Here is a 15,244-nt window from a genome sequence, read left to right as displayed (position 1 = left end):
TTAGTCATAGACCCTGACTATAGATGAGGTTATTGAACAAACACAGACCAGCTTGCTTGAAAGAAAAAGCTGTCTGTCGTGTCGTGCATAATTACATGCTTATGAAGTGCTTAAAGATAACACAGGCCAAACATACATAGTCTTATAAACTGGGGAGAAAACACATAATTACAGATATGATACCACACTTTTAACACTTTATGGTACTATAAGGGCTGGGTATTTTAATTTCAACCTTAGGAAGCAATTGAAGCGAAACAAGAAACAAGTCTTTTGCCCAGAGTTGTATCTGAATTTGAGTTGGAAAAAAAAGGAGATAAATCTGCCATCTCTGAATCTCTGAAGTGACTATGACAATGACAAAATATATACCAGGATTTCTCGAATTTTTCTCCAATTGAATAAAAACATGCTAAACACCAAAACCAAAATACAACATACCAAGGGCTTGCAGCCAGAGGGACACACGTAAAACAAAATTATTTTCAATAACATTCTGTCACCATTTGAGACATTTATTCTTTTATTATTCCAAGCCCTTGATATGTGTCAATTTCATTTATTGCACCACAAAATAATATTGCATAGGATGTAAGCCGTTACCAGCTCCTCATTGCCCAGCCATGATACTGTGTGTGTAAATAGTTCTCCCCAAACCTCTGATGCAGATAAATTTGGTACTCGGTGCCAATTTGTTTCAGCTGAATAGTTAGAAGGTCATAAATGCAACTAAAAGGATGCATTTCATGACATCTCCTACATGTACGCCAGCAGGCATTTCTGTTTTTACAGGCCTTGATCTAGCAGTGGTATCATCGTAGATCCACTGTTATTTAAAAAAAAAAAAAAAAAACTAAGGCCAGATATAAACAGTTGTGCTTGTTGCCTCCCAGAAGACTCATCTACTATGAGATGGAAAATCAATTACCTTATCAGAGTCTATCTAGCACTCCTGATTCTCGCTGCAAGTGGAGATGACCTCGGCCTTGGACAGGAAAAGCTTGCCACTGGGACATACACAGACCTCATAGAGATTCTGAGCATTTCCAGAAACCCCTCCTTCGCTCAGGGGCAGGCTCGGCATGCGCACCGTCTCAGCATCCAGCACCAGCTGCACAGCAGACAGCGAGGAGAGCAAGGATGATTAAAGGAGAACAACAGAGTTGCATTGAATCAAGAAGGAAACGTCACTCTGCTTCATTCTCTCGACTTCAGCCAAGTGCATACACACATCATGGCACACGATGTGTGGGAGCTATAGAGGGACGTCCAGTGAGTGCCGAACCAGTGGTCCGTGAGGAAGATATAATAAATGGAATGTGATACGAAGTTAACGTTGATGTGGCGGAGAAATCACTAAAAACCAGAGGATGTGAACATCCACCTTTCTTCTTTTATTACCCAGGATGAGTTCAGTGCAGATTAATGCCCACTTTTCTTCCCTTTAGCAAGAAAGGAGAGATGAGGGTGTGGTACACCCTGCAACTACATTGCAAAAAGGTCAAATAAGTGCCTGTGACACGAATGCTCTCTGTGGTTCAGCCCGCTAGTTGCACCACCGTAATTACCCAGCTCTGATTCATCCAGAATCATTCACCAACACTCCCTCTAAACAGCAACATTGGAACTGCAAACCACTACTCCACAGCAGACCTACAGAGCCCAAACAAATGTTTTACAAGTTCAAAAAGCAATGAGCTCATTACAGCTTACAGACAAGTATCTGAATGCTCTTTTTTAGTTTTATAAAAAAAAACTCCCTATGTTCAAAAATAGATATAGTTTATTATAGTACAATGTCAACTCTCACTGTCAATACCTTACATTTAGAAAGCAACAGATATACAGTAAGTTACCCTTTACGACAAGAAAAAGTAAAATTGCAGAACTACAGTAGAACTGGTCTAATGAGCTCTAAATGTAAAAAGCAGAGCCCCTGTCACACTGCACTTCAGCAAGGCGCTTTTGGTGGAAAACCACCCAGGTGTTGTAGTGAGAGATTATAGAAGTGTGAAGCAGCACGTTGCTGAAAAGCATTCTGTATGTTCCCTTGGTAATCAAAAGAAAAAAAACAGGCCTGAGGATGATGTGTAGCAGACTTGAGGAAGTGGACAATGTTTCTCTTACCAGTCCAACACCAGACAGCAGAATAACATCCATGTTGGAAGCGACTTCAATGTTGCCAGCTAGGGCTTTGATATGAACTCCTTTCGGTGCGTCCATACTGAGAGAGCGGGTCGGAGACTCCAACCTAAAGAAAAACATCCCAGCTTTATAAATACAGCTTCCATCCACATGATCTGTGCGCTCTTTTCTTTTTATTGAATGCTACTTCTGCAAAGCTTAACATATCTGTTGAATCCAAAAATCAGATCCTCTTTCGTTTCATTTTACATGGTATGCACCACAGTAATGACAGGGTAAGGTTGAAGAAGGTGAAATTACAGGCTGTGTGTCATAAAAAAAAACGTAAGGTTTAGTATTCCTTCATTTGGTATCATGCATATTTACTGTTTACGGCAGGGATTTGGCCCAGTCAACTGAAAGTTCTGAATATCTTTTTTTACACCTTCACATGACTTGTAGGACTCATTTGTTATCCAATAACATGAGCCATACAAGATGGCTGAAATGCTCACCTCAGGTCTTTGAAAAGTTCAGACCGAAGCAAGGGCGTCTCCACTGAATGCTGGAACAGTGCTCCCTCGGGACCTGATGGAGAAGAGAGCCACACACACCTAATAAGCTATTAGGATCTGCAGCACTTGAGCACGACAGTAAATTGTTTGCCATGCAAGCAGCATGGCTCCAGGTCTGTTAGTCAGTCCACCACTTCGGTCCAGACTGTAATATCTCAGCAACTATTACATAATGTAGTATGTGAGCTTGGCTATAGGAAAAATCAGATTAGCCAATGCTAGAGAAGAGAGGGAGGAGGAGAAGCAAGAGAGAAAATTAGATACAAAACCCCAACATACTGTACAGAATGTGGGTCCAACTGGTGCGGATAAAAGCACTCGCCTCACAGTGGGGACAGAAGCTTTGTTTCATTTCAAGGGTTTTAGAAAAACATCCCCTCCTTCACTGCTGCTGCGTGCTGCTCTCTGGGGATCAAAATGACCCCGGGCATAATGAAGCTATCAGCTGACACTACCCTCAGCATCAATCAGCCGTCACGGTGTGTGGCCATTGACCCACAGTACCATCAACACACACACTGCATACTGAGACACTGGGAATGCAAGACAGAAAAGACGGTGGGGGATGCTTCAGCGTGATGTTTTAATTCCTTGCCCTTTAATAAGACATATTGTGCGGTATGGAGATGTGCTATTGCTTTTGTTTGCTCAAAAAATACTTGATCAGAATCTTCTATTAATGTGATAGATCTCCCCTACATTGCATTAATGTATGCCCAGGTTTAGATAACTGAGCTCCTGATATTTCATTTATATGCAGGTGCGCTTTGCGGATATCCACTCAGCTGTTTGACACGAATAATCGTGCAAATGACCGTATCCGTCTTTGTCCTTGGTTGCTGGATTGTTGCACAGATATCTGCCATCAAACCAAATGGTTCCCGTTGACTTCACATCTGTTGTCAATATTATCTTCTTCCAAGTCTGAAAAACGCTTTTGCCAAGAGGTGTGCAATATTTCCAAGGAAACAGCAGGTGGCAGCTGTTGGTATACCTGTGACTCTTAGTTTTTCTGGTCCAATCTCAGCCTGGTCGCCATCTGCAGTGAACAGCATGTTGCCATTGTGGGAGTTGATGAGCAGATTTCGAGCGTGTCCCTGAGCCTCTTTTGGACCTGCGACAACAACAACAACAACAACAAAAAGAATACCTGAACGGGTCTGGTAATAGTACATGAAAAAAAAAAACCCATCATCAAAATTTATGCTTCCTCCTTCCTGTTATACCGCTCATATCTGCATGTTTAGAGCATATAATGAGACACGTTCATGCTTTGCTGGGTGAAAAATCTCAGACTCCTCACGCACAGCAGTATGGTGGCAACAAAGGTGAGTAAACAACCACCTACTGAGTAGAAATCGACAGAAAAAAAAGCAGAAGGAACATATTCGAGGTTATATCACTTTACCCTTCACTACATCTGTGTTCACGGCCCTGCAAGACGCAAATTTAAAGAACGTAGATCAGTCAGTGGGATATTTAACCCACTTCAGCACCCACAACTGTGAACCGACATTTAATCTTCCCTAACAAGCATTTCAGTTTCATTCACAGAGGGCCAAGAGGATGCAGGCTATGCTTTTATGGCTTAATGATCAAGGACACATAACGGCCCTGTGGAACAAGGCAGTTAGTTGGGTCATTTGTTGGCCTTTTAATTATGACAAATACCCCAACGCTGCTGGTGAGCCATAAAAGAAGCACAAATATGATCCTCCACAGGCCTCGGGCCCACTGTGTAATATAGAACGATCCAGAAGCAGTTGTGGAGTGAGGAATGCTGCATTTAATGGATTTTAAATGGAAATCTGAGAGATAGTAAATGGAAAGATGGCCTCTTGTCACTGTAAATGTTGGATGAGAAGTCGCTGCAGGACAAGCGCATGAAGGACTTTACCATTGCCCTCATGCATCAATGGGATCCTTTGTTATGCATGAGTGCTGCATGTGTGTGTGTGTGTGTGTGTGTGTGTGTGTGTGTGTGTGTGTGTGTGTGTGTGTGTATACATGTGTCCTCTTTCAGGCTCTCACCTACTGATATGCTCCCTGTGACATCACCATCTTCATTGCGGGCATTAAGGGAAACGTTTTCTGATGAGTGCACAAGAAGTGAAGAATCCTGAGGAAAAAAAAGATGGCATGTGATATCTGCACAGCACACGTGATAATAAATATTGGATGTGTTGCCATGAAAATGTGTAGAGACAGTCATGGTTCCCTGACAATGAATTCTAATCACTTAGGTTATGTCTATATTTTTCTTCCACTGCCACCATGGGGTTCATATTTGTGGCTTTTCAGTGAATTACCTTCACAATATTATTACCACGAAATCTGATGCAGACACGAGTGCTACCCTCAAAATGAACGGTAATTACTTCGGTGATCCCTTGACTTTTAATCCAGTGCCACCATCAGATCAAAATTGTGGTTTTTCTAATGCCTTGGTTTATGACCATGTACCTGTAAAACTAATGAGTTTCCCATTTCCCATTGAGTTTTCCCAGTCGACGCTGTACTTTGAGTTTTGTGCTTTCTGACTACACTTTTTTGATAAGTAAGCCTTTATAAAATGTTTATAAATTCAAATTATGGGTTTAATTTTGGTCCATAAATTTATAGATATAATCAGTTAATAAGGAAAACTTTTGGGAGAAAAATTACTTTGGCTGGTGTTTATCCTCCACCAGCTTGACACTGGCTTTGTCCTTTAGTTCATCAAGACATTTCCTTCAGTGGACATATTAACCTTCAAAGTTGCAGACTTGGACTATTGTATGGACCCTTTGTAATTGACTCATAAACATTTACAATTGTACACAACCTGGCAACCCAAAAAGTGTTCTTATTGATGGTTTATAACTGACCTATGAAGCATTAGTAAATGACTTGTTTCGTAGTAATAAAGCAATTAGTTACAGCTTATGCACCCTTTAGAAATGGTGCTTTATTAGAAAGTGGCATTGTTTTTTTACACAAATATCAGCAGAGGATATGAGACCAGGAAACTGAGTTTATATCAGCAGACATGACAGGAACACCCAGAAATGTGAGCTTTTATAAAATGTTTAAATGAGGCAGCCTTAGCAATAAATCAATTCTAGAAATGATCTAAGAAACGAACTTTTTATGGTCAAGACAAAGCGGTGGCTCTCGAACCCCTAAATCTCATTAGAAATCCATAGAATACATGAGAGAAAGTGTCCGTCCATATTAGATGAATACGTTGTCATTTTAACGAGGCCCATAACGTAAGAAGAAATGCTAAAAAAAAATTGGTGCAATGAGCACGAAAACCCATAACATGTAAACAACTGCAGCAAAGTGTTCCCATCTGCTGCTAGCAGGCGGGCCATAAACTACATTCCTCCACAAATATCCCTGAGGTTAATGGAGAGCTCACTGCGCCACCACGTGCACCGCGTGGGACTGCCAAATCCAGTTTCTGACCCATCTCCCAGAAATATTACAGGCAGAAATATGTAGTTCACTCACTACTGCTGGATAAAAAAAAACTGCTTGACCGTCTGCAAGGAATCAGATCACGGTGATAACAGGACGTGTGATCAGCACAGAATGGTTAAGTTTGGTAAAGAATGAGATAAAATAATGGCCAGGCTGTCAGGCTAATTAACTGACCAAACAGCAGAATAAGAATGATCTTGGAAGAAGACAGAAAAGGGAGGAAAGCAGAAGGGGGGGGGGGGGTAACTGAGTGAGGAAGAATGTGGGTAGAGGAGCGATAAAAGTGTGTGTTCCTGATTATCTTACTTCTCTGGAGTGGATCTCTTGAGCGAAGACAGGAAACAGAAACTCCGACTCGCCCTCCTCCAGCTTGACCCCATCTGAGTGTACTTGTAGGAGTCCCATCCCCTCCTGCAAACCAAAATGAAAGCACAAACTGATGCATTGAGACAAAATACGGACAGCTGGGAGGTGAGGAATTTTGATTTCATCATTCGACCACTTCAGAGGTTCCCGAGTGTGAAACACATGCAGCAGTGTTCCCCCCATGGCGTGTAGGGCCATCTTAGAATAAACCATCCAGTTGCTTTAGCCATACAGGCACTTCCCCACAGTGTGTGTACGTGTATGGCTGTGTGTGTGGGGGGTTGTTGCAGCTCTTGCTCTGTGTCTGCATAAATCCATAGTTGCCATCTGGACTTGAGACAGAAAGCTGACGAGACTCCATGAAATAACAAGCACATAAACTATCCTGTGTAGTCAGCCAACTATCAGTAAATGATAGATAATACTACTGCTTCTGCTGCTGCTAATAATAAGCAGGTAACACTGGATCAATATGATGGATACACTATCAAAACTCAAACATAAAATAGGATAAAGGTATACTACAGATATAAAGAAAAGCAAGGAGGGAAGAAAGGCAGGAAACAAAGCGGTGAAAATCCTCCCAGCTGAAAATACAAACTGCTGAGTTGAGTCATGCGCACCGTGTTGAACCACATCACCCTGAGGATCCAGATGGTGAGAGCGAAGTTGACCACCAAGATGATGATGAGCAGCAAGACAAACAGGTAGAGGCAGCGCTTCCTCCAGCCATAGATGCCGATCTTGTAGACATGGTCGGGCACCGGCCTGGGCGCGCTGCTGCCCTGGGTGGTGGTGACGTACTGCTCCCGCACCATCTGCTGGCTGGGTACAACACACAGAGCCAGGTGTATGGGCAATAGAAACAGATTTTAAAAAGAAAGGGGGAAAAAAAAAAAAAAAAACCACACATACAGACTCCGTGCTGTTCAGTGAGATTGGATATGGCATGTTACAGGGTCAGTCGGAGTTTCTAAGGCATCAGAGAAAACAGGCCATGGACAGTAATGTTATTTATATTTAATATAGTTCAACTGGCTAAACAGAGCAACATTATCATTCATTTGGAGTCATATTTCTAGTGGCCTGGGGAATATTCTTATTCCTACTTAGTATTCTCACTCTCCTGTTGGCTCTGCTCTCCTGAGGGAAATATGTGTCTCTTTACCTGCCTAATGCGACACAAGGCTCACCAGCTAGTCGCTTACTTTGTCCTTCTGCTGTCAATGCTGGGTGCAGTGGGTTTTTTGGCTGAAAACCGCTGCCAGCTACGGCTAAAAACTACGCTGTGAGGGCGGTGGAGCGAAACCGAACCAGTAAAGCTGAAAACCGAAAATATTAGCAGAAAGTGGAGGTAGATGGCGAGGGTTATAACTTTTTGTCGCTACAAGTGACCTCTTTCAAATACTAGTAGCCATGTGAGCCATTGTTGATATAAGAGTATTGATTATTGCAGCTTTAAGTATGTCTTCAAAGTCTGCCATCACAGTAACTAGTGACTTGTTTGTACAGTTTTGTTTCCTGCACACATTAGTTGCCAATTCAAGAGGAGACCACCTTTTTCCTCTCATTTAGCCTACTTAGATATGTATGTCTGTTAGTGATCAGTGTGAAATATTTATCTTTTTCTTTCACTTTTTTCCCCTTACTCAGACTTTATAGAAGAACCATTTCATAATTCTGTAGCCTTCTATGTTAAATACTATGAGTGCAGGTGTTAAGAGGGTTTGGACAAAGAATTCAGAGATCCGTGAGATATCAGTGTCTTGAATTAATGCAATGTGATAATCTATAAAATGGAAATGGCTATGGCTCCTATGGCTTCGGTTTGAGGTGTCTCTCTGCTTTCTGAATTGAATCATGGGTTGGGTTTCCATCTCTGACAAACAGCTTTCACACATCCTGCAGAAGCCGAGTTTATAGTGTTCAGAGCCAATATTTTTCCAGCCTTTAAGCTTAATTGTACCTCTATACAATGCCTTTTTCTCACAGTGTACATACGGTATGTTGTTCTTGAGCCCAGAGCTCGGTCACAGAACCAGTGGATATCTGGCCAATTGCACCAACGGAAAACTTGACTGATTTTCCAGCAGTTTTTCAATAAGCCAAAGGCAGAGGAAAATGCCGCTTATTACCGAGCGGAGGCAGTACTGTCTGGCCACACAGCGGCAGGCTATCAATGACAAAAACCAAGGAGATGAATGTCAGCATATTTCAAAACCCAGCAAGTGTTGGAAATTATGACACAGCAATAGTTTTTTTTGTATTCATTTCACTTGAGTTCAGACTGACCTCGCTCGCAGAAGCCCCCCCCCCGGGCAGCCAGTCAGCACATTTGGACCAGATGACACGGACAGTGACAACAGGCAAACTTCAGGGACAGATTTCACAACGACAACATGAAGTGTGTGTTCGAGTGGAGCCAAGGACCACATTGCCTCACAGGGCGGCAGAGAGAGGAGCGGTGTCGCTTTCTATTGATTAATCTACATTAATAACCAGACACAGGCTGCAGAGAAAGCAGCTTCCACTGAGACCAAGGCTTGAAGAAAATGCTGCCGACGCTGTTTATATTATTGAGAAAATAAAACTCCCAAAACGGGCAAAATTTATTGTTTTCTCTTAGCAACAAACTGCTCCAAATCTTCAGCGCTGCCACACCTCAACTTTATAGGAAAAGTTATCTGGACAAACATGTATCTAGGTTGTCTCAAATGTGTTTTCTGAACTCGATGGGTTCCAGACTCCAGTCGCCAGGCTGATTTACATACAGGACAGATGTTGTGTCTCCCTGCCACAGTAAAGGCATTTTCCATCATGTTAAAGGAGCCACTTATCAAACAAAAAAGTAATTCTTCCTCCACATTAACAGATGTTAAGACATTGTCCAACTGTGACTGTCTTGACAATGATGATACATGCAAAAGAATAAGGTGACAGACTCTGCATACAGTGACAAAGTGTATGAACAAACTCAAATAAACTGTTCGTGTAAATGATGAAGGTAAATACTGTTCTGTCCTCTAAACACCGGATGATGGATAAGAGCAAACGCGCACACTGCTATGGTCTGAGCTCTCTGAGGTCCTGGAGAAGAGGCTTCAGATGGACGATGATAAAGGCCTATATATAGCTTGTTTCTTGCTGTTTGCAGTAAACACAGAATGGGCATAAAAGGCAGAGACGAAGATATGTCGAAATCTGCCTCTTTACACATGGCCTGCGAGCCCAGCCGTGATGAACAGCCCTTATTTCACAACCGAACCAATGAACGTTGCTTGAAAAAGGAGGAAAAAATGACTGTGCTATTTCCACAGAGGAGAGGAAAGTGAAAGTGGCTACGGAGTAAGGCATGTGAAATTCTCTCTTTTTTTTTCGCATTTCATTTATTCTTATTGTACTTGTCAGAATGAGTCATGATGGCAAATTGAATACCAGCAACGCAGCACAGCAAAGCAGCTTAGTGAGAGTTTATACTTCAACATGCCATAACTATGCCAGTTTCATTAACATGGATTCATTTTGGGTTTTAATTTTCGGTGTTTTCTCAAGGGAGTTCTCCATTGAGAGTCAGTGTCTGTTAAAGTGACACGATTCCAGTATCACCACACGATACCAGCCGCAGATCATTTCCGTGTTAACATGTTGATCAGCCAACTCTGCACATGGGGCAAACGAGCGTTGAGGATGAAAAGAGCTCGGGATTTGTTCATTATGAAGTTAATGGATTTGATCTAGCCCAGCGTAATTATTTTAAATGGAAGCATTAAGAGGCCTCCTTTAGCAGCAGCTGGAGGAGGAGGCAGCTTTGAGGCTGGATCTTTAAAGGCGTCTTCCAGCTCCAGTTTCAGTGTTACCACCAGCCCTTCAGCCGCAGACTGATCTTTCCATAGCAACCCAAATAAACACTCCCTGAACAGCCTCGCTGCTCAAGTGCCAGGAATGCTCAATTTATGGGACATTATGATTGGAAATACAGTCTGACTGTAGAGCCTCAAGAGAAAATAGTTTTTATCGGGTTCATGCCTTGATTTTCTTTAAGCTCCCTGGTGATAGAAACACACTCTTTTAAATGAGATTTTCATTCTAAAACTTTATGAATATGGATCCTATAACACAAGGGACAACTGAATGCAAGTTTCGAATCCATTGTAGACCTCTACACAGTCTTCTCCTCTCTAAGATGAAGAGTTCCTGGTTCAGCGCTGTTAGCAGGGCTATTTATCCTCGGGCACCCTCTCAATTAACCTTAACCAAGTGATGCTCCCTGCCAGGCTCCATCTCTGACCTCTGGAGGAGAGCGAGGGCAGAGCCAGACAGGCTAACTGCTCGCCCCAAAATCCACAGGGTCTGGCTGTAATTGAGAATCCGGGCTTCCCACCGAGCCGAGGCTTGACCTGACCGAATGCCAGAAGTTTCAGAGAGTTAGAAAAGCTCAAATTGTTTAGCTGGGGGTTGTTGGCAGAGGGATAACCAGAGGAGCTGGGCGTGTGGAGTGAAGAGCGATCGAAAGCTGAGCACAGGGCTGAAGTTTCTGTCTGTCTGTCTAGCATGCGGCCGGCGACATGTCTCCACTCTGCTGCAACTTCTAAAAATAGGACACAGCATTGTGAACTAAATTTAAAAAAGCTCCACAGGACACACACACAGACACACACTGCATAGGTATGACTAATAAACAGCCATAAGACACAGAGGAAATTGCTCATAACACACATAAAACATTAGTGAGGTGCCTTTTTGCAAAGTTATTTTTCTATTTCAATTTTGCTGGCCATGTCTCGGAAAACTGCCGACAGCTGGAAACTGAAAACATTTTTTTCCAAATCCCCAAACTACCTGTGTAGGGACTACAAAGTAATCGCAGCACGACATGAGACACATGAGTCGAGAAGAAGGGAGAAAACTGAAAAAAATTAATAAATGGACAGTAGGTCAAAGGTTGCCGTTATAAAACACTTAAACTTTGTCTTAAGAGGAGGTTATCAAAGGAACAAAATGACACAGATTATTTCTGAGAGATAAGGCAGAGTACTCACTGTTGTGTGTTGAGGCAGAGCAGTCCTCTTTCCTATGCTACAGTAAGCAGAGCTCGAGCTGGTACGAGGAGCTTGAGGCGCAGCAGTGCTCGAGCTCCTCACACGTCTGTCAGCCACTCAACAGCTGCGTGCCATAAATTCAGCTCTGGAAGAGCCCCGGCGAATCACCACGAGACGGCGCTCCCACTCCCCCTGCATACTCCTTCCTGCCTTCCTAGCCCTCCTGCAGACATTTGAATATCATCAGTGTGTGTGTGTGTGTGTGTTTGAGAGAGAGGGGAGGAGGACGAGGAGGAAGAGAATTAACCATCAGTGGATGGTTACACACACACAGAGAGAGAGAGAGAGAGAGACCATCCATAATGAACAGGGGCATTTGTTTTGTCATACATACCAGCGAGTCACTTTCACTGCCTAACCCAGGGCTTGATGCAGTCCAGTCTAATTTGAGACTTCCATCATGGCTCTCAACATGAAGTGCAGCCGGTAATTTAGATAGCTGCGCCGGGTGGACGGGCAGCAGGAAGAGGGCAACTAGTCAGTCTGAGTGGCAGAGAAGACAGGCAGCAGACAAAACTCAAAAAATGATGCGTGTACCTTTGCTTAACGGACGGACTTCTCAAATTTATATTAGTAAGTGGCCCTGTGAATTTTTCAAGTAGAGCAACTGTTGTGAAATCGAGGCGGCACAAGGAGAGAGGTCCTCTGACCCTGAGAAAATCAATACAAACTTTAGATTGGATACAGAAACCTTTATTGCTCAGAGCCTTCTTTGGATCCACTGATACAGAAAAGCATTTTCAGTAGTTTGGACTGGCCCTTATAATTAGTGGAGGACCAATCTATGATGGATGAAGCATTAGACATACATATTATTTTTTTTAAAGAGAGAAAATATTAAGACAGCTTAAACAGATGAATCTTTTAAAAAAGGACAACTTCACCCAATTTTACAGAGAACATTGTTTCCAGTGCTTTAAAAACCAGATAAATCAACAATTAAATATGAGTCATATAGACCCATTTCATTATTCAATTTTGATCAAGAAGTGATTGCAAAGGCTCTTCCATGAAGATTAGAGTTGTATTTAATATCTCGGATTTTCATGGACCAACAAGCTTTTAAGGGTCGTCAAGCTTTCCATAATATCTATTAAGATAACACCTACTGTTTAGATTGACATTTATTGTTAGTGACAGGTTAAAGAGTCCTGAAGCTACAAAGCATCTCACCCCCATGTGCTCAGAAACAGAATCTGTAAAAAAAAAAAAAAAAAAAAAAAATGAAAACCAGGATTAAAAAAGATTTAGGGCTGATTTGAGCATACAAACTTTTTTTGTTGTGGCGAGGCTCAGACTATAGTTCCGTGCACCCCAGCTCTTTTTTTTCCCTCTAGTTGATCATGATGGTGTTAATTCCCCCTCTACCTTTACTCAGCTTTATGAAATCCCTGAATAATGTCATTTTAAAGGCCCTGCATCCATCCCACACAGGTCACGTTAATCATTGTACCTGATTGGACCTCTTCTCAGGAGTGTGTGGGTGTGCTCACACTGGGCTTGAATACACTTCTCCCCCGACTCTCCTGTTAGCTCTCTTGCTCCTGTGACCATTTCTTCACACAGAGCCTGGTAACCTCGCAAAATCCCCAGCATGGCCCCACCCACCCTCAGCGTGTGCAGAGGAGTGATTGGCCACAATCACTGAAAGCATCGACATGCAGTGCCTTTATAAATGTGATGTATTTATAAACAAATAAATACAGTGGTACACACACCTGACACACCATTGATTTTTAGTGGTGCAGCAGAGAAATCACTACTGTTGCGCCATTATGTTTAGAAAATTCAAACGTGATTACATACACTGAATTGCACCACCCAAAATTATAGGAATGTGAGTTCCACGTTAAGATGTGTTTACTGAGCCACACAGGCACCTTCATTGTGCATTAAAATACCTTATAAAGTGAAGAAACCATTTCTTCTTTGTCTAATGAATCAACGCCACTAACGGGTTCATCCTTTGTTCCAATATGCCACAGACACGTGCGTGGATAAGAAGAAGCAGGCATTTTTATAAATAGTTGATGTGATGAAGAGAACTGCAACATTTCCTGTTACAAATATTTCAGTGTGTGACAGCTGGTCTGTTATGATGCGACTACTGACGTACATCCCTGAGAAGTCACCTCCACTGGAAAACAGGGGCAGTAATGTCTTTGTCTTCTCATGGGCTGATGCAGGAGGAGCTGACAGGTGGCGCATCTGTCAGAGGGGCGCGCGTCCTGCAGTTTGTTTTCCATTTGCTGCTTGAGGGGGTGCCGTGCAGCGACAGGACGTCCGACCGCATCCATCACAAGACGCCGTGTCCTTCATGCCCTGAGCCAACATGTGACAGTGGATATAGTGTCCTCATTTCACGCCATTTCTTATCAATATCTCATAAGCGTTCGATGCCTGTGGCTTCTCACAGAAAAATGGAAGACTCAAATGGTGAATCCCCTGCACCAAGAGAGAAATGATCCATCTCAACCTGAAAACAAGATCAGTTGAGTCAGGATGTCTCTGAATTTGTGGAGATGGGTCTGGCTATGTGAGACTAATGACAACACTTGGTACACGGTGTGAGTGCAGAGCTGAGGACATTAACAAAGACGCTGTAGTAATTCAATGCACAACACTAATGAGGTGTAAATGTATCCAGCAGCACAGGCTCTTGAGTCAGTACAGCACTCATCCCAAGTGTCCTATTTTGAACAGAATAATGTCTCAACAGCTTGTCTCTTTGCCGCATGAGTAAGATTGGCTTCATGAACCCACATAATGTGGAAGTAAGTGCTTTTTTCCCAAGTATCCAAAACCAGTCAGATTTAAAACTTCATTAAAAGACTGATTCCCACACCTGCCCCTCAAAAAGTCAAGGCACACTCTTTTGTTAAAAGTACAAAGGTTAAAAGTCTTGATTAATGTGGCTACATAGTTGAATACAAGACCAACGTGATAAAGTAATCTGCCTTCATTCATGGTGGAATTAGTTTTTTTAAAATCTTAGGACAGTGTTTAACAACTTGTTCATCATGAGCGCCTGCTTTGTTTTATTATTGCAGTCAGATCCCAAGTAGCCTCCTCTCTGTTTTATGGCATGTTTTGAAAATATATATTTTTTCCACTAATCAGAGTTCCTCAAACATTTTTGTGCCAATGAGGATGTGTGTTCTTTGTAGTTAACTCATTACCTGAAGCCCAACTGCAGGTCTGAGACCACTACATTGGTCTAAAGCAAAAGGTGCGAGTGTCGTCTAATTTATACACAGCACACAGCTTTTCAGCTAGGAGGGGAAAAGAGTGCACAAAAATCTTGACACAGATCAGTTCCTACTGAGAAGACAGTGGGAACTACTAAATTATTCCGCTGCCTGGTTAGTGGACGTTTATTAGCGACATCCTTAACTTATCATGCTCTTAGCTGCCTATTAGACAGTTTGACACTCGAATTTTAATTTCATACTTTAACATTTCTTGACCAAGATCTTAATATTTTTCAGCATAGGTCCAAAGTATTGTGCCATTTTCCTGGATGTAACCTTTGATAAGCATAAAATTCTATCTACAATATTATGAACACATTGTTACTAACAAGAAAACAAACTGGTTATAACAATTACCAAACCA

At 42.3% G+C, this 15,244-nt stretch overlaps 1 protein-coding gene across 1 annotated transcript; it reads right to left on the bottom strand.

Annotated features, from left to right (window-relative positions):
* On the bottom strand, positions 1 to 11,686 carry sgcg (sarcoglycan, gamma). Its single transcript, XM_040131650.1, has 8 exons — positions 11,570 to 11,686; positions 7,154 to 7,355; positions 6,471 to 6,575; positions 4,731 to 4,818; positions 3,694 to 3,813; positions 2,640 to 2,712; positions 2,128 to 2,251; positions 1 to 1,111 (listed from the first exon to the last, which is right to left on the bottom strand). Exons 2-8 carry the CDS (start codon positions 7,346 to 7,348, stop codon positions 944 to 946), a joined length of 873 nt encoding a protein of 290 aa, XP_039987584.1. The 5' UTR covers positions 7,349 to 7,355; positions 11,570 to 11,686; the 3' UTR covers positions 1 to 943.
* Between the last annotated feature and the right edge of the window lie 3,558 nt (positions 11,687 to 15,244).

Source organism: Xiphias gladius, chromosome 7 (assembly GCF_016859285.1).
Source record: "Xiphias gladius isolate SHS-SW01 ecotype Sanya breed wild chromosome 7, ASM1685928v1, whole genome shotgun sequence".
Classification (NCBI taxonomy): Eukaryota; Metazoa; Chordata; class Actinopteri; order Istiophoriformes; family Xiphiidae; genus Xiphias; species Xiphias gladius.
Note: the sequence above shows the minus strand (reverse complement) of the source record. Positions and strands in the feature narration are given on the sequence as shown.